This window comes from Alexandromys fortis, unplaced genomic scaffold, assembly GCF_014885135.2.
Source record: "Alexandromys fortis isolate MF-2015 unplaced genomic scaffold, M_Fortis_MF-2015_v1.1 scaffold_34, whole genome shotgun sequence".
NCBI classification, from domain to species: domain Eukaryota; kingdom Metazoa; phylum Chordata; class Mammalia; order Rodentia; family Cricetidae; genus Alexandromys; species Alexandromys fortis.
This window is the reverse complement of record NW_026067933.1, coordinates 979,797-999,640: the sequence shown is the minus strand read 5'-3', so window position 1 is coordinate 999,640 and position 19,844 is coordinate 979,797. Positions and strand designations below refer to the sequence as shown.

Genomic DNA, 19,844 nt, shown 5'->3' with positions numbered 1-19,844 from the left:
TTTCATATTTTTAAAAATATTCAGAAATGATTTTACAGTGTGAATATTAAAAATACAGCTTAATTTTAATCTACAATATAATTTTATGAGTTATTATATAAGCAGTATTGTTTGGAAAACTTCTTTAGAACATAGTGATTACCTGCCTTAAAGGAAGATATAAAAAAAATAAGGCCTGCTTCAAGTTGTGCATAGGACCAGTAATTGTATATTTAAGGCAATTAAAAATTTATTAAATCTTGTTAAAAGTAGATTGACAGTCATGTTAAAGAAGGATGGGTTGTTTATTTGGGGCTACTTTGCATGGCTAGAAGTACAAATCATTTTAGATACAATGTACTTTCAATCACAAATTAAACACAAAATAACTAGCAAAATCACAGGCCCGCCATCAGTATACAATGATTATGTTCTTAAAAGAAAGAAAGAAATCCAACAATTAATATTGTTAAGGTGCAGTAACTTTTAAATAAAATATTAGCACCATAGCAGGAAAAATGATCTGAGACTGTTGACCACCTTCTTCTTACATAACTAAAGAGAAACATTTTTTTTCCCAGAGCACAAATATTAATTTGCAAAATCAGTTCTAGAGTAGTTAATATATCTTCCGCTACTTGCTTTTCAAAATGTTTGCCTCGTTCCCCTGCAAGGAAAAATATGAAGTAAAAATTTTCACAGGATATGAAAATCGGAGAAATCTGAGCTAAGCGAGCAGGGTACTTCAGCAATGGGTCCCCACGGAAGCAAAAGTGGACATCTCCCTGCGGATCGTGCTGAAGGGCGACAGCTCCAGCTCCGTGGTGTACTCGTTGTCGTTGTCATCGCTGGTCACAGTGGAAGACTTCTGGATGCACTCCTCACAACAGCAACAGCAGCACTCCATGAAGGCCCGGCTGAAGGGTCTGCACAGGCAGAAGAGGAGCACGGGGGTGACACAGGACTTGAAGAACAAGAGGAACTGGCTGATGATGTTGAGGAGGTCCATCGTCTGCTGTGAGACGCCCGTGGCCATGTAGGCAGTGACGATGTTGCAGATATTCTCAGGGATGATGCAAAACCCATATAAAATGGTCAGGGCCACCACCGTGCAGTTCATCTGGCTCTCCAGATGGATCTGCCGCTTGTTCCCACGGGTGCTGGCCTTCTCTGCTTTGCGGATCTTTCGGGCAGTCACTAGAGAGCAGGTGATGGTGAAAAGTGTAGGCAGACAAAAGTAGCAGCCAAAATACCACCAGAGCCGTGCACCGTCATAAGTTAGGGCCAAAACGTAGATGGTGTCCGGTAAATCGGGAGAGATCTTTATGACACACCGTTCTGCAGGCGCCTGGCCACTAAAGCCCAAATCCTCCTTGCTCAGCTGGCGGAGGACAATTTCCGGAAGTGCCAACAACAAAGCGCCAACCCAGATAACGGCAAGTTTGGCAGTGGTGGAAGAACAGTTTTCGATCATTTCATAGTACATCTGGACGTTGGTGGCAGCCCGGAAGCGATCTATGCACAGTGCACATAAGGTGAAAGTAGTGACGCCCAGAGAAGCCACCTGTGGGGGGACACAGAATGCACAGGTTCTGAGAGATCATGGCACTGGAAAATAAAAACAGGACGGAGGGGACAGCAAGGGAGATAAAGAGAGGGCAATATAGAAGACGGTATAGGAGAGGAGGAGAGGGGAGGAAGAGAAGGGAGGACAAAGGAGGAGAAGGGAGGAACATGGCAAGGGAGAACAAGGAACTGGAGGTGGTGAGCAGAGCAGAAAGCAGGAAAGCACGAGACTGGGGAGGGGAGGGGAAACTAGACCAAGCACTTATTTAAATCATTTGAGCCTGATAAAAAGAAAAATTGTAGTATTTCTTGGGTGATGCACAGGTGTGTGTCACACACACACACACACACACACACACACACACACACACACCATAGAGAGAGATGGGAGCCTCCATAAAGGTCAGCAAGTTCTGGGTGATTTTTCTGTCACAGATAAGAACCTCTGGAGGCTGAAAGAATTTCAGTCACTGTAAAAATGCCAGCCATCGGGACATCGAGATAAACAGCAGAGACTGGCTTATGTCTCGTTTTTATTACTTCAAAGGTTGGTCACGTTTTCCCCCGGTGGGACTCAGGGCCGTCTCACACAGCCAGTGCCTCTGAGCTGATTGTTCCTCACAAGTTCCTTGATTGGAGATATTTCACCAAAGTTTCCTGAACAGAAATAATTGACCCTTTCTGTTTTTTTTTCCCCCCAAAGGCATAAACTTTTGCAAAAAAAGAAAGAGAAATTCTCCAGGGACCAAAATCATTGAGAAAATGAATTTCAAGTCAGTTAGTATCGCCCCCTTTTCTATATGTGATTTCCGGAAATTTTCATACTGGCGCTAGATGTCCAGATGCACACAGATAGAAGATAAACGTAGGACCAATGAAAGTAAAAGCTCTGGGAAGATGAAATAGTAGGTGCTGTCACCAAGCCTGATGACCTCAGGTCCTGTTGTGGGAGGTCCTTCCGCTTGCTCCAGCCTATAGCTGCTGAGATACCAGCCCATTGGGGCGTGGTCTCTCTCCCTTTAAACAAGCGGCCACTTCCCTCTCCTCTCTCTTCACTTCCTGCTCCTCCGGCGACTAGACTCCCTTCCTGGTTGTGCAGAGGGCTGTTGTCTGGGATGGTGATCTGTAAGTTTTTTCCTCTTTAAATAAATACCACCCTATTAATCATAATTCCAAACTGGCGTGGCATTGTTTGTGACTTACGTCTTCAAGGTCCCACTTTCTGCAAGAAGAGACCTAACATTTGAAAGTGGTCCTCTGACTTCTGCTTGTATGCACACTGCTGCACGCATGTGTACACATACTAGATAGATATGCAAATAAATAAATGCAATTGAAGTTTTTAAGTGGGTAAAAATTGGAGCAAAGACTCCCTTATGAGTTTGGGATTCCTCCAGTACTGACACCTTTAAGGGTATAAAGGGGGAAATAGAGAAATTTAACACGATGATAATATGGGAATCAGGGTAAATTTGTGGTGGTGGTTTGGGGGAGTCAAATTGAAACTAAGAGTTTAATGTACATGGCATGAAGGCTAGAAGTTGCACCAACTATGTGGGATGAAAAAGTTAAAAATGGAATTTAAAATCATTAATGATAGAGATATATAAATCTTTTTTTGAAGGGGTCAGAGAAGTCACATGGATAAAGGAAATATGAGTTAACAAAATCAAAATCACAATATATAAGACACAACTCCCTCTAAGTGCTCATGTACACATAATAAAAGATAAAAAAATATTCTTCATAAAAGTATACTCAAATACAAACATCCATTAAATGTAAAAAAAATGAGATGTTTAAATAAGGTCAATGTACACATAAAATAACCATGAAAAATACATAAAGGATCCAAAAGGTACACCATTCTAATGATAGGAAATCCTCATATTGAAAAAGTATTTGAAAGATAGAATATTATATCAAAAACTCACTGCCCTTGTGTGCTTATGGTCAGATATCCAATAGCTCCAGCTTAATCAGAAAGACATTCCTGTCATTCATACACCAAGGCTTTTTCAGGGTTGCATGCACCTAATCAAAATATATTGTGGTAGTTAATTTTGAGTGTCAACATGGATGGATAAGAAATACCTACTGGACCAAGGAAGCATACATATGGTTGTGTCTATTTTCAGATAGTTGGATCCTGAAGACTCTAACCTAGTGATGCATTGAACCCTAGATGGGCTTATAATGTGTTGGCTGTATTGACATTGACAGGTGGTAAAAGGTGAGAGGAAGGGCCAGGTTAGGAAAGAGTAAGTCATTGGAGGGAAAGTCCTAGAGCTTTATCTAATCTAGAAGCTTCCCTCCACCTTTCTTTCGTTGCTTCAGTCTGTCAGGAGGTGAAATAAGGATGCTTTATCCAAGCCCCCACCACAGGCTTTCACAACCATGATGCTCTACTTAAACCTCCACAATGAAAGCATTGTGGAGTCCTTCCCTAAGTTGTTTCTATCAAAAGTTTTTGTCACTGTGACACAAAAAGAACCAAGACACAAACTGCCACTTGTCTGCAAAATATTCCTTAAACATCACACTTATTCTAGTGAAGCACAGAGATACATAGTCGTTGTATGTACATATTTGTTGATACCAACACTAAGTCAAGATTTCAATGGGAACAAGCAGCCATCCCTCTACTTAACACTCACCCAAGAATGGCTGAGTAATCATAAAGTCACAAACTCAACATTGCATCACCTGAAACAATATTTAAGTAGATATCTGGTGGGATGTGTAAGCAATTTAGACTTTAATGAATATGACCACTGTTTAGAGGTTTAAACAAGGACAATAAATTTAAAAAGGAGTTAATGATGCTTTAGAAGGAAAAGTCCTCAGGGAGATGAAATTCTTTGGGCTTTAACCCAGAAACTGAGTTAACTGCAGCTGTTTCCACGCTTGTTGATGAGAATGTTTTAAACCATAGTTATTATATATCATGGCCTGGCAAAAATAAGAGCTAGGAAATTACAAATATAATGCTAGTGTCAGTTTTTTAGATCCCAATGGGATCATGAAAGCAAAGCCATTATAATTCTCTGACATTTGTTGTTTATCTGGTACATTCAAGCGGCTGCTGTATCCAGAGCTGTGCCAACATGCTTCAAAGGTTCTGTCCAATATGCTTTCTTCTTCTCACACATGACACATCACACAGTGTCCCTAAGCTCTAATATGAAATATTGTCATTGCCTATGTCATGACTACTCTTAAAATGGAATATAATATTTTAAATGCATGAAAAACAAAAGGCAGGAAAATTTTACAATAGTCACGAGTCAGATAAAGAGATTATGATTGAGCTTATGGCCCTAATTCTTGAAGTTCTTTTCAAAATCCTCCCAAATACTTGTATAAGAAACATCAATTGTTTTAGAGTTGGGAAAATGAAAAGCCACTTGTAAAAATCAACTTCGAAGTATGGACAGAATTGGAGGGAGACAGAGTCAAGAGTGATATAGATGTTCATTTATAAGTTTCTCAAACAATTTAGAAATAAATAATAAAGATTAAAACTAACTTTTACAATGATGATCCACTCTTATTGATAGATAGTTGCTTCCCATGTCACCTCCAAATGTTAAACAATTCTACAACTGAGGTCCGCTTTGCATTATTGTTTTCTAGCGAGGCATTTTTTTTTAATATCGGTAACCAAACTTGGAAGGATTTTAAGCATGATTATTACGTAAAGGTCTCCACCAAACAATATCATGTGGAAATTACAGCACTTTACAGATTTTTTTAAATCTCATATTTGTATTTAAGGTTTTGAAGTGTGTTGATTTATTTCTTTTAAAAATGTAAAATAAAGAAACCCTCAGATGCTCAGCAAATCTTCCCAAGAGTCACTGTGTAGTCACCCTAAGGAAAATGTTTGTGCATGGCTCACTTTCATCACTGCCACTAATATTCAGAGTCTGCACACAAATATGAAGCCTCTGGGTTTCCTTTTCAAAATGATGAATAGTGCTTGTGATAAGAGGAATCTCAGTAATGTAGACACAAAAGACTGAGAAGACGCAGTCTCTTAGAGGCTCAATGCACCTACTGGCTGATCGTTTTCTTTCATTACTTACAAAAAACCCACTATTTAATATGGATGCCATATTCCTTTCCTTATTGTAATTACTAGCTTAGAGAATGCGAAACTCTGAACCACGTATTACAAGTGTTAGTGTCTGAGTCAGTCACAGACATTTCCTAAGAAGGAAGAGCCAATGCATGTGGAATGACAGGTACTAAATGGGAGTGGTAGATTGCTGCAGTGACTGTGGAAGCTGCCTCTTAGGGAGAATATGCTCCCTGGTCTAGAGAAAAAGCAAAACAGTTCCCAGGTTCCACACGGTTCCTCTCACAACAAATGTCAGGGCGAATTCGAGCCAGATGTACATGTGTTCCAACTTTGTTCATTCGTTCTCGCACTGCATTTGATTGGAAGATAGACAGACACGTTACCAACGCTTCAGTACCAGGTTAGAATCCAAAACGCATCTGCTTTCCTCGGTAGCTGCCTTGAGAGATCATTCTAGGTTTCATGTACAAAATTCACATCGTTCCCGTAACGAGCTTCTTGTTTACAAATCATTCTTCTCTCTGATAGCATGCTTTGAAGTTTAGAGCCAGCAGAAATACCATGAACCAAGAAAGGTCCCAAGAGCGTCGGAAAGAGCTATTGAAGGGGACGGTAGGGAAAGCTGTGCTATCCCAGATGCTGATAGCCCTTGAAATGTAGTTGCCAACAGCAACCGCAACCCAAATGTCAGTCTTAGACCTCGCTGCTCTCCTGCTGTCACCACCTGCAGACCTATTACTTCAGATATTTTCTCAAAATTCACTCATGCACTAAATTTTCTGATGTGGAAGAAAACGGAACATGTAAAATGCTCTACTAAGTAACTCCCTGGACTATTTATAGAAGGCTTTAGCACATGTGAAGATTTAGCTGTTTATCCCAGACATAAATTGATAAAAATCATCAGAATAAGGAGCATTGGCCCAGTTTCTGCACACGCACATATAAAATCTACCTATGTAATTAAAAGTGCCTAAACATTAAGATAACATGAAAAGATCACTATCACAATTTTAAATATACCTGTTTACGTACAGCTAATTAAAAATTCTATGAGGACGAATAGTGCAATTATATGCAATTATACAACTGTATCATGAACTCTGGATCTTCTGCAAATAACGACCATATCTGATGGCTAAAAATCACTGCGAAGCATGTTCTCGGGAGGAAAGCTGTTAGGCATTGGCTTAGATAGATAATTCTGTGGTGCAACACCCTGAGATGGAATGAGTGAGATGCCATTTCTTCTTAATTAAATGGCAATGGGGAGAATAATAAACAACATCAAAAGCAGACATGATAAACATTTTTGATAGACAAGACTATTTTTCAAGGGTAGAGAGAAGCTAGAAGCAGAGAGTTTGAAATACTGGGGAAACAAGTCATTATGGGCTAGATATCAAAATTCAGAAAAGGCAACAGAATCAAAATAAAAACTCAAAGATCTTTCTTTCAAACAACAATGTCCCGCTGTTCTCTGTATCCTGGAGGAACAACAATGAAGCTCCTTCAGCTCTGTCCTGTCATCATCCAGTGCAGGGAGGCTTCAGGGAGCTGTAGCCACCTCCAGCATGGCTCCACAGGACAAGAGGGATGCAGCAATAGCCCCAGTCTGAAGACTGGCACAGGGAAGCTGTAGATACCGCACCAAAGAATGGGCTTAGGGGTCACTCTCCTTAATCACACTTACAAAGTGGCTGTCACAATTTCAGCATCATTGTGGATTTATTGAATCCTATCTTTAGCAGTAAAGAGAGTGTTAAATCAGTTCAATGCTTTAAAAATAAATTTTTGTCCGTACATGNCATGTGTGAATGCATATACACAAATAAATATATACACACACATACCTATAGAACTATACAGGTTTATGTATAGAACTATACTATTCATGCTTACTGGCCAAAAAACTCATAATTAATAAGTATAATTATGATCTTAAATGGCATCAGACCAAAAGTATAATTTCTCCATTACCCCCTACTTGCTACTATCTATCTAGCAAGTAGCGTTGTATATGAAATGGCTTTACTGAATAAATGGGCTTGACTTTACACAATTTATAGCATGTTTTCTGTGACTCCCATTACTCTGGGACAGATTCATGTATTTTAGAATCAACTGAAGGTATCAACTCAAGGAGATGGGAAAAGAAATATAAGTTCCAAATTGCCTACAGATGTCTAACTGGCTTCCTAGATGACCAAACAATAAAACTTTCCATATTATACATTTTCCAAGGTTATGGTCTACATCTTGGCAAATAACACCAATGTACTACTTAAGCCATTAAATAGGGATACATTTGGGATTGGCCTTTACATTTGCATGCTAACAATTGAGATAGTCATGAATTGTACCTTAAGGCTTTCATTCAACTCTCTAGGCTCAAAGGATAAAGGACACTGGCAAGAGAAACTGAAGACCACACAGAATTTGAATCTCAATATGCTTTTTGTTGGTCCTGACACATACAGTGACCCTCATAAAGTTGAAAAGATTTTTCTCTTCTTTAGGAGAATAATAGCCCAGAACGGAGGTCATCGCTTCATCTGTCACTCTCATCATTAACAGGACCATTTAATGTCTGAATGGCAACTCAACATTTCTCTTATATGCTGGTGTATTTTAAAGATGGAACTGGTGCTTTGGTAACATTTGCCAGTATCAAGATTTATTTGGTGTTTGAGGAGTGCAGACCAAAGCCACTCATTATACAAGTTACATGGCATTTTATAGTTCATGTTTTAATAACCCAAACTAGGCTCCACTTTTAATTCATATAAAAACGTATTCCTCATTGTAGTCAGGGTTGAATTCACACAAGTTAGTGACTGAAACATTTCAGTTCACATCCAGTACCCTGAGAGACAAGCTATCATCTTCCCCTTGACCCTCTTTGATAAGAAGAAGGGTATTGTCCGACTCCTCCCTCTACTGTGGAATCTGGGAAGTTACTTCAGTGAAAAAAAATAAAAGAAGTATAAGCAATATAGAGAATTTTCAAACTATAGTAAAAGTGGCTTCATTTGTAGACGGCTTCCAAAGTTTGCATCTACATGTTGTTATAGACGCTAACCAATCAATATACATACTTCATAATGAAACAACCCAAATATAGTTCCCTTCCTAGAAACTGCAGTGTTCTTTGGGAAACCTATTCATCCCTGTTAAGGGTTAACTAGAGAAATTCAACTGAGTGATTATGGAACTCATAGATAGGCTCTAACTACCAAATGTCATGTTCTTCTGGGAAGTTCATGTTTATGATAACATGGGTCCCAAATTTCTGCTCGGCTTTGCTGATGACCGATTTAAGATCGCTATGTTATAAAACTGAGGAGTAATTACATCAATAAGATATGGATGACAATGTCCTTAGGGAAGGATTCGGCGTGAAACTCTCTTCTTGCATAAGAATAAAATGGATTTCTCTTTCAGTCATAGGTGATTCTGAATGGTTTCCTAGGCATTTTTAAGAAATATAACAGAACAAGGCAAAATAGTAATCACAGTGCTAACAGTAGGAGGCATACTTTATAATTCAAGCTATAACAGGATGCATTGTACTCATTGCTCAAGGATTTCCATGCTTAAATAACTTCTGTAAAGTAGGGAAATTTCTAACCGAGGACATTAAAACTGTACTCTAACTTTGCTTTTATAACTGAAATGTTCAATACATCTATTTATGTAGTATCTTTTGTTTACATGGTACCCTAGAGAACAAGAGCATTATTGTTAGCAAACCCATTCATCTGGGCCATGAATGGCAATCTATTATAAGTCAGTGGTTATAGGGATAACACCCAGTCAGGAAGGGGCAGGATGGACACAGGGTACTTTCCTTTCAAGTCTAAATGGCTGGAACTTTTATGCTTTTGGTTTTTTGCTTGAATTTTCCATAATCTTCATCCTTGAAATACCTCAGGGCAACTTCAACAGGAAAAGGATACTGTACACCAGGGGAGGGCACGTTCAATAGAACTGTTGTTGATCAGATCGCTGTAATAAGATGGCCTTTATCAAAAAGGTCTTCATTTTAAAGTTAGTACATTGATAACTACGGCAGGAACAGGCTTTGATTAATGTTTCTAAAACCAAAGGGTGAAAATATAAATAAGTTTCCTCCTCAGTTCTGAAATCAAAGGGTTTGTCACAACCATAACGCCACAAAGAGAAGCTTTCTTGCACTTTGAACATGAAAAATACTGAATTTAACACTTCCATACCTAGCACAAGCCAAAATTAGTCTGTCACACCTAGCCTATTTTATTTATATGTGATTTCTAATGACACTGAGAAAACTATGCAAAAAAATACAAGACATCAACTGATGACTGCCATTTCAGCCTCTTACATATTTTGCTATTGTTTCAGTTTAAAAATAAGTTCATTCTACCAAAAAACTAAATAAGACTATTTTAAAACCCACATATTGGTTCCAAAAATTGTTTTGATCCCATATTTTGTCTTTCAAGTTTCAGCTTTAATTAAGGTTTCCTTTCAACTAAAAATTTTAGAGCACAGTATATTCCTTCTATATTTAAAAGTAAGGTTTTTGGCTAAATATCTGCCAATTTTTCATTAATTTTAAAAAGAAAATTAGGCAATATTGGCACCATTTGTTTTAAGATACATGCTACCATTTTAAATGAACTAATTAAAGGATAATTTTTCTATCGCATATTAATTGCCAGTAATTAGAAATTTGTTCCAAATGTCCTTTTCCCAAGCTCACAGTTTTGTTTACAATTCTTGGTGCCATTATGATATTTTCTTCCCAACTTAATAGGACCTGGAACTGAAACTGGGCAAATATCCAAGGATAAGCAACAGATTTTCAACTTATTTCTCTTGTCATTCCTTAAATCTATTTGCATAATAGTGAATATACACTAAAACCAGAATTAGCTGTAGTTGAATATTTCTGCCATTTTTAATGATACTGCAAAAAGCATTTAACATGAAATTTCTTAGTTTTTAACTAAAAATCTACTACTGTAATCTGATAAGGAAATAGCCTTCCTTTTTCAGTCCTCTTTAAAATGGAAAAATATTCGCAATTCTGACATCTTGAAGTGAATTAATTTATTAGATTTATCTGTCTTGTAAGAAAGATACTCAAACAAAGGACAAGACATAGACAGAATAGGTAAGAGGATAGGAAGGCAGAGCTTGCTAAGACAAAGCTATTTTACAACAAAGTCGCAGTTGTTAAATGAGTCTTAGATCTAATGAAACCAAGGCATTCTAGACAAAGATGAAATCAGTGGTATGGACCTCATTAATGTTAGGAACCATCAGAGTATGCAGAAAAATAACACCGAAAACAATCATAAACTCACAAGCAGAAAGTATCTGTTCTTTATGGTAAGTTTGTTACTGTCCTTTATGGAAATGATCTAAAAAATCAATACCCACACTGCAACGAGAAAGACCCCAAAGTTTGAAGCTGTCATAATTTCATTTTCTACCCTGAAATTTTATATGACATCATCTTTTCTGGCACAAAGGATAATATTTTAATGAGAATACTTAAGATTAAATCTTGGCAACAAGGTTAATTATGGGACCTTGGCAGGTAAGTTCTTGGGAGATAAAATGAGGAAGTACCCTTGAGGAATGGGAACATGACAACAATATCAGAGACAAACCTTGGTGAGTAGAAGCCTGTCCATCTCTTACCTTCCAAAGCCTTTATCTCAGATGCAGGTCTATACACTTCCAAAGTGATACAATTAAATATAGTTATATCACATTTAAGAGGAGGCAAAATGCCATCAAGGTCCATGCATTAGAATAAAGACCAAGGTACATCCTCACTGGCTCCACCCTTGGTTATACTCATAAGATCAAAGTTTTTCTTTGTTTTTATTTTGTTTTGTAGCCATAGTTGGTTCCTTTTCTTTGTTAAAAGACACTTTGCTGACGTATTCAGGATACCATGGAACCCCTCAGGAACTCAAAGTCCTCAGAGTGTGCACTCCAGAAATAAACCCAGTTCTTGCTGTACTCCATTTTCTATGCTTCTTTGCCCAGTTTTGCAATAATGTATAAAGTCTATCCTTTGTCAGTCTTTCTTCTTAGTTTCTCTAAGCTCATATTAAATGCAATTGCATGGCTTTGAGATTATCAAAAATTACCCAATTTAATATATTGTTACATTGCTAAATAAAATTCCAATTAGTTAATGCTTGTATAGATGAACAGGACTAAAGTTATTAAGATAGTTTATTTGAAATTTATATAAATTTTGTATTTTAAAAGAAATTTCTAGTCCTTTTCTTCCTGCTGCCTTATTTTTGTTAATTTTTTCCTTTTCTTTATCAACAAATTTAATGATATTATGAAAACAAGAATTATAATATTTTTCAACATGGATCCAAGCAGTGGAAGAATTTAAATTAGTGGTGAGAATGTAACTGAAAAGAACATTATAGGGAGCAGAGATATCAGTTGAATTTCTCCATCTTTGGTCATAATTCATTATGATTATGAAATGTTCTGGTGCAAGACAATGGTCTATATTCTGTCAATTATATTTTAAATAAACACTGATAGGCCAGTAGCCAGGCAGGAAGTATAGGTGGGACAACCAGACAGGAAGTAGAGGTGGGTCAATAAAAACAGGAGAATCCTGGGAAGGAGACAGCTCATTCTTCCCCAGTCCTGTCCAGACACTGAAGAAACAGGATGTGACCTGCCCCGCTGAAAAAGGTACTGAGCCATGAAGCTAACATAGATAAGAATAATGGGTTGATATAAGTTATAAGAGTTAATAAGAAGCCTGAGCTAAGAAGCCAATCAGTTTATAACTTACGTAGATCTCTGTGTGATCTTCTTTAGGAATTACCAGCTGTGGGAACTGGGCAAGACAGAAATCCCAACAAGCAGACCCTCATGTTACAATGGTCCACCTAAGACCATTCCAGAACTTTCCCCAAACTTCCTTAAAGTCTCTATTATGGTATTTGTTATACTGTAAGACATTATATTACACTTTCAAACTTTAGTTTAATTCATCTTTGGAAAGTTGTACATATTTTTTCTGCTCCCGTGTCTCCTAACACATTGCCCTTGACCAAAGAAAAGCCTAATAAATTTGTAATGAATGAATAGGCAGTGGATCAATGGATGCCTAATGTCATATATGAAAAAAAACCTCATAGACACTGGTGATTTATTCAGACTGTTCTTAGTCATTTATCAGGTGCTATTTATTGTTTTATATATAACCCTTAAGAGCTTAGTGTCATCTAGTAACTCTAGGGGAGAAACAAAGAAAAATACATGTCTCTGCTCACGCTCCATTGATGAGCTTTAAAAAAAGGTCTCATTTTCACAATAATCATGGTAGCTATTTGAAGCTGAAACTTGATTATTATATTCTTTATTTATTCAGCCCCAAATTCAATTAACTTCATCATATACTTTTCCAGAATATAGTTGTAAATGAAAGAACAGTCTGGGAAAGTGATTCTTTTTTCCACCAGAATCTCCAGCTAAATATTTTCTCATGTTTGGAAATGCAGCAAAGGATTACAACGGGATCAATGAGAAGTCATAAAATATTTGTTAAGTACTATTCTCACAGATTGAGTCCATTTTCCCAGAGAATATTATTAGTAACTTTCAAATTGCTCATAAAACTGCATGTTTCCACTTAAAAGTCCATCAGACTACCTAATAGCTAATCCGCCATTAAAGCAAATTTAGCATCTGCTGTGATAAATGTGCTATTACTTGAAAGAGGGAGGTTAGGAAATTCTGTGTAGAATTACACACTTACTGGCCATGCCATCTTCAGCATCCAATTACCCTTCCTTTCTTCACTTGTCAGTGCTGAGTACAAGCTAAGGCAAGGAAAGAATCACTTGTTTTACATAGCTTCAAACCAGTATTTCCAGAGCCATTGGAAGTGTCATCTTTTTTCATAAGGAAAATATTCTAGATTTATCACAAATTATTTATGAGCAGAATTCCTGGTGAAATGTGTTCCCTTGAGTCATATTTTATCTCTCTATAGGAATCTGGTACCCCAGCAATATAAAACGCTAAATTGGTGATGACCTGAGACCAATTGGAAGCCTCTAGCTCCTGCATGAAGGCGTGGTCCTTCAATCAACAGGAGAAGTTATATCATTTGGAAAACATATTTAACATCTAAACAAATAATTGTTTGGCAATGGCCTGGGATCATTTGATACATTGACTCTGACTGTCTTCCCTCCATCTAATAATGAGCAAAGAGCTATTCCACATGCCATATTCAGTGTCTGAATCACCTGGCTTTAAACACACGCTCCATCTTTGAGTAACTAGGAAGGTAGGCAACACTTACATTATTCTCTTTCTACAACCCATACCCAAGCTTCCACAGCACAAAGGCACTATGTATGTCTATTTCTCTGAGTATTATTTTCCCTGGTGTCTATGTGACAGGCCAACTTAAATTGCTGTGTCTACAAAGATAACTCCCAAAGCCATTGAAGTTCTCTTCCCCACCTTCTTTCCCACATTCGTTTTTCTTTCTATTGCCCTTCATCTTTATTAGTTTTAGACCCAGCCTTGCTTATTATAATAGATTTTAAAATGTGTCACCTACAAATCATGGAATTTATTGCAGAAACTGGATGAAAACAAGAGTTTTGAGGTTCACATACTGAATTGTGCTTACCGGCCTTATGATGCTTCCTTATCTAATAGATGTAGGGATAATTTTCAAAGGATACAAAGAAGTAGAGAGAAAAAAATCAAACCATTCTTGGATACAACTCTGCTTTATAAGCGGTTTTTTTAACCAGCAAACAGAAACCTAGACAGATGAGTTTGTGAGTCTGTGTACCTCTGCCTAGGTACATTTGCTAAGTCTCTTCCTTCATCATTAAAATGGAGCTGGAACCTACAGTGGCTTATTTGAAGCAATTTGGAAAGGGTAAAGTGAGTACAGTGGATTCTGTGGCTCTCCAGCTGGTTGTTCCAACTCTTCCTTCAGGGACCAAGTATTGTTTCCTTCAGATAATGGAGTGTGGGTGTCTGACAGCCATGGATTATAATCCTATCAACAAATTGCTCCTCACCAAAGAGTTTCATTAGACACAAGGTTATGCACATTTCCGAAAGTTGTTTCTATCCACTGACAAGTTCATTCTAGACTCCAAAGGCCCTGTTACTCAGCTCCTTCTTTCTCTCCATGGCTGCCCTAACACGAGAAGTGCCCTCTGGTGTCAGCAGAGGTCTTTGTGACATCTTCATACACAATAAAAATTCCAAACAAGTGTTGAACCTGATTATGGCCCAACAAGCTTCATCCCCTCCCTCACCCAAGACCATATACACAAAGGCTCCATCTCAGAGTCTGTGTATGCAGCAATCTCACTTGGGACTGTGAGGAAATCCTTTTTCCCTTCTTTGAAAATAGCAGATATGCAGTGTTTGAGTTTTGGGCTATAGCTTTTATTCTTAGAAATGGATTTTTGGAGTCTATTCTTTTTGGAGGGATACTTTGCTCAGCCTAAATATAGTGTGGGGAGGGCTTGGTTCTGCCTCAAAATGATGTGTCAGACTTTGTTGACTCCCCATGAAATGCCTTACCCTCTTTGAGGAATGGATGGGGGTGGGGAGGAGAAAAGGCGGGGAGAGTGGGACAAGGGGAGAGAGTGGGAACTGGGTTAGGTATGTAAATGAGAAAAGAACAGTTTTAAAAATTAATCAATTAATTAATTAAATTGGAAATAAAAAACTTATACCATGGTTCAACAATTATTTTATAAAACATGCTAAAGTATTGTAAGACTCTTTCAGTGGAATGAAATGTAGTGTAAAGGTCGATTTTTATGTATATAGTAACAGTAAAAAGTATATAATACAAAAATGTAATATAAACCATGTTTTTAAGTAAATATTTTCAAGCAAGCCTTCACTTCTCTAGAAAAAAATTAAAATCTCAATAACGGAAAAGAGGTAAGTCTATAAAAATTAGTAAAAACTAAGCAAAACTGCAAAGAGTACAGGAAGAGTTTTACTAACAAGAGGCTTTCACAAGTCATAGTGAGAAAAGTAAGTTGAAAAGCCAGAATAAAGTGTCACTGTGTGTTTGTAAACCCTCAGGTTGGATATGGTGAAGCTCACCTGCAATCCCCATACTCCAGATGAGGAAGCAGGAGGATCAGGAGTTCAAGAACATCCTCGACTACACAGTATGTATAAGGCCAGCTTCCATGATATGACACCCAATTTCAAAAAACTGAAAGCAAAATAAAAACTTCAGAAATAGTGAGAAACAAATTTAAATGCAAAATAACACCATTACTTAGAAAAGATAGCTATCCTTAAACTAACCTAAGTTTTTATATTCTTTCTTCTGTTTGATACAACTTTTTTCACTTGTGGTTTTCCTTCAGTAACTTTGGTTGTTTTTTTTCTTGTCCTTTTTTTTTCCTGCCTTCTTTATTATTTTTATGCCCAGTGTATAAAACCAACCCCTGCCTCAACCCTTTAGTCCCCACTGAAACAAGTTAACACAGTTCTTGCTTGTAGGCTGCCTCTTCCGTTGAACTTTTCATTTTATTTTGTAAAGCTCCTTCTTGCCTAAATCTTTTAGCATTATTAAAAACAAAAACCAGAGAATTCTTAAACTAAAATTGCCTTTGAAAAGACAATAGTAAATTGAAACATATTCTTTTATGTTCCTCACTTATGCCCTCTCAAATTAAAAAGTGAACTGTCTCTCCAGTAAATAACAGTATTTCGGAGTCACTCCATGCTTGGCAATAAGGGAGGCCCTGGATCCTGGTAAGTAGCAACAGCTGATTTAGCAGTCATGGATGGTCCTACATCTGAGCCCTGACAGAATAACAGAGAGTCTTATTGACTGTCTCTGGCTTTGAACCTTCTAAGTAGACACTGTTTTCTGTTGACTTACCCTGGAGTTTTAAGCCAGAGACAATGCTGAACATAGTGTCAACTGGTCCTGGTGCCAGACAGATCAGAGGCCCTGCAATATTTACAGTTCCCCTTCTTGGGTTTCCAGAAATGAAATGGCCAGACTGAATGGAGAAAATCAAGGCCCAGCTGGCTAAAACCACAACTGGCAGCCAAATACTTGGGCAGGTTCCAAGAGCTGGTGTTTAAAGAGGCCAATTTACAGAGAAAATTCCAACTACCAGAGCGACGGCTGCCACAGTAGCTTCAGCATGAAGCTGTAAAACCCAAAACCTTCCTTGGCTCAAACAATTTTCATTTCCAAAGTTTATAAGCTTACTGATTTCTTCAGAAACATTCTTATCTTAAGAGTAAATCCCTTAAAAATAGCCTGTTCTTCACAGACATAATAGTAGTAAATTTGTTTTATATACTTGGTAAATGTTGGATTACTAGGGATGAGGGCTATCGTCTTATTTTTTCTTTAAGTCCATTTAGAAGAATGACCTGTTTTTAAAAGTTTTTCAATTTTTAAAGGATCTACAGAGAAACAAGAAAGACCTAAGAACTTAAGTGAAGTAGTAGGATAGAGAGTTTTGCCAGCTAAAACTATTTTGGGAGGTTCCTAATACATCTGAGGCCAACTGTTAAAAAAAAAAGAAAGAAAGAAAAATTGATTTCCTCTTATACATACAATATAACTCCAGCTTTGGTAGTTTAGGAAGTACTCATTTGTCTTCCTGGGGGATGGGAAGATGGAAGAGTCACGATGAAACACTAGAACTTTAGTAAATATGCTAATGACTCCTCCCCACCCCACCCCTTTTACTGGGCTTCAATAATGGCAACCACCAGAGACAGGCCGTTACTTAACCCTGGGCTCTCTGATGGGTGCCAAGTCAGAAATACAGTCATATCCAGGTGATGGTGTACACACTATAGGACCATCTTTTTCCACAGGCAAAGAGGTTCGAGAGCGATTGAGCAAAGCTTCTTTCTTTCATACACACACGTGCACGTGTAAGTGACTGAGGGAAAGAAAGGACATTCAGAGAAAGAAGCAAGGGGTCCCACCAGGTAGGACCCCCAACCACTGTTCTTTGACTAACAGATAAAGGCAGTAACTAGAAGACATTACCTCGATATAGGGCACGATCTTGCAGGAGAAATCTTCCAAAAGCCACTTCTTGGTCAGCTCATGGAAGATGACCAGGGGTAGGCAGAAGAAGATGATGAGAAAGTCCCAGAAGGCCAAGTTTGCTAAGAGAGAATTGGAGATGCTCCTCATGTAGTAATTGTGGCACACGATGCACATCACCGCCAAGTTACCAATGATACCGGTCCCAAAGATCACCACAGATAAGCACATGACTGCATAGGCGCCATAGGACTCCTGGGTCAGGGGGTAGAAAGGGTTCTTCAGTCTCACGCGCCTGCTTGTGCTGTTTCCACGTCGCGGACCCCCTTGGTCAGGGATCCAGTCATCTACAGACCCGTTTTGTGGCAGTGCCCTCCCTGGGGGAGCAATGGTCCTCCCTTCGTGCCCCGCTGGAGGCTTTTGGTGGGAACCCTGGAGTTGTCCAGTTCTCCGTGGCCAGTAAAAAAGATCTCTGGATTCAGGCTCCATTTTCACACTCTTCTCCTGGCTGCTACGGGGAATGCCAGCGCCCCTGGGACTCATCTCTTCCCCCTCCGAAGTCTGAAGGAAGAGTTGGAGGTCCGTGGGATCTCTTCTCCCCAAATTTCCCAATGGCTCTTTACCCTGCGCACCTTTCCACCTCCAGGCAGCAGGTGGCTTGGTTGGACGACCCAAGGGCCCAGCAGCTGCGGCACCTGCCGCCTCTTCACTCACACCTGTCTTGCTGTCTCGGGCCGGTGGGAGGTCCCAGGAGGTCGCCCCTCTCACCTCTGCTTCCAGTTTCTCCCTGGGCATACGAACTCGCAGGATGTCTCTCGCAGAATTCCCTGGTTCCCGGGCATCCCTGCTGTGGCGTTGGAGCAGTGGGGAACAATTGCCCCCGAGACAAGTTCCATTCCTGGCCTCAGAGACAAAGCTCAGGGCAGCAGAGACAGAAACCTTCATCAGCAGGAGAAGCAGCAGCCGCGATGTACGCGAGAAAGGCGCGCCCCGGGCCGGCATGGCTCGCCGAGGGCGCACCTAGTAGCCCCGCTCTTACTTAGCACCGACACCTGCTGCCAAACTTGGTGCAGAGAGTTAGACACATGTCACATACTCACGGCTGGGTAGTGGAGAGGAGCTGAAGACTCCTGGGAAAGCAGGGAACAGAACTGGGGGCGGGAGGGGGGGGGGGGGGGACACAACACCCCCGCTACAATCTTTCCACGTTTGGCGTCCTGTGCATTTCGCAGTCACATGCAACCCAAGCTCTGATCACCAGAAGGTTCCCAGGGAAAATAGCAGATCCAACCAGACTGACCTTGAAAAGTTGCAAACACCACCCGATTGTTTCCTAATGTTGCGACTGGGCACAGCCTGGAGGAAGCCCCGCGTTCCTCCCTGCCTTTGGGTGGTGGCTGCCTTCTTGGTAACAGTTGCTTTGCTATTTACATCCTTTTGGTACAGCTTTATCCAGTCGCTAGTCGAGGTCTCTTGAGAGAAAGAAAAACAAGTCCCCTCCACCAGGGGACTGGCTGTCACAATCCCACTCCCGGCTGGCAAGGAACCCGTTGCAAACAGAGCCAATGCTGGTGCTCAGAGGAAACTCTTGTCTGGTTTAACTCAGGCCACTTTCGAGGCTTCTGTTGCCAAGGAGAAGCCAGATTCGAAACCCGCGGCTGCTGTCAAAGTTGCTGCTCCTTCAGCTCAAAGTTAACAAGGGGCTATCGCCGGCGGTTGTGCATAGTGCCCAGGCGGAGTAGGCGTGGGGTGGAGGGAGAGGGAGGAGAGGGCGCTGCTGGTTTGTGCACAGTGCTGTGGGGTGTAGGAGCTTGTCACTGCCACCACCATCACAGCCCCGGCGGAGAGCGTGGTGCCTGGAACCGCCGCAGGCGGGTGGAGCGGTGCGTGGTCGCCAGGGGAGGTGGCCCGGCCTCTCCCAGCCGCTCAGCCACTGCGCGCGCTTCGCTCCAGGCCTCCTCCCACTCGTCCTCCTTCTAACAGAGCTTCTGGTTTGTGGAGAGAAGGGATCCCCTGGTGGTTTTACCACACACTAAACCCACACATGTTTCATTCAAGCCGTTCGCAGCGGCTTTCACTAGGAAGCTGTGAGCAACCAGGGAACATGGGCGGCGGCGCCGCGGAGCCTGCGTGGCTAGAAAGCAAAAA

At 39.9% G+C, this 19,844-nt stretch overlaps 1 protein-coding gene across 1 annotated transcript; it reads right to left on the bottom strand.

Annotated features, from left to right (window-relative positions):
- Nucleotides 1-288: 288 nt before the first annotated feature.
- Gpr37 (G protein-coupled receptor 37) lies at nt 289-19,576 on the bottom strand. Its single transcript, XM_050145901.1, has 2 exons — nt 17,697-19,576; nt 289-1,543 (listed from the first exon to the last, which is right to left on the bottom strand). The coding sequence occupies exons 1-2, from the start codon at nt 18,696-18,698 to the stop codon at nt 725-727; spliced, it is 1,821 nt and encodes a 606-aa protein (XP_050001858.1). The 5' UTR covers nt 18,699-19,576; the 3' UTR covers nt 289-724.
- Between the last annotated feature and the right edge of the window lie 268 nt (nt 19,577-19,844).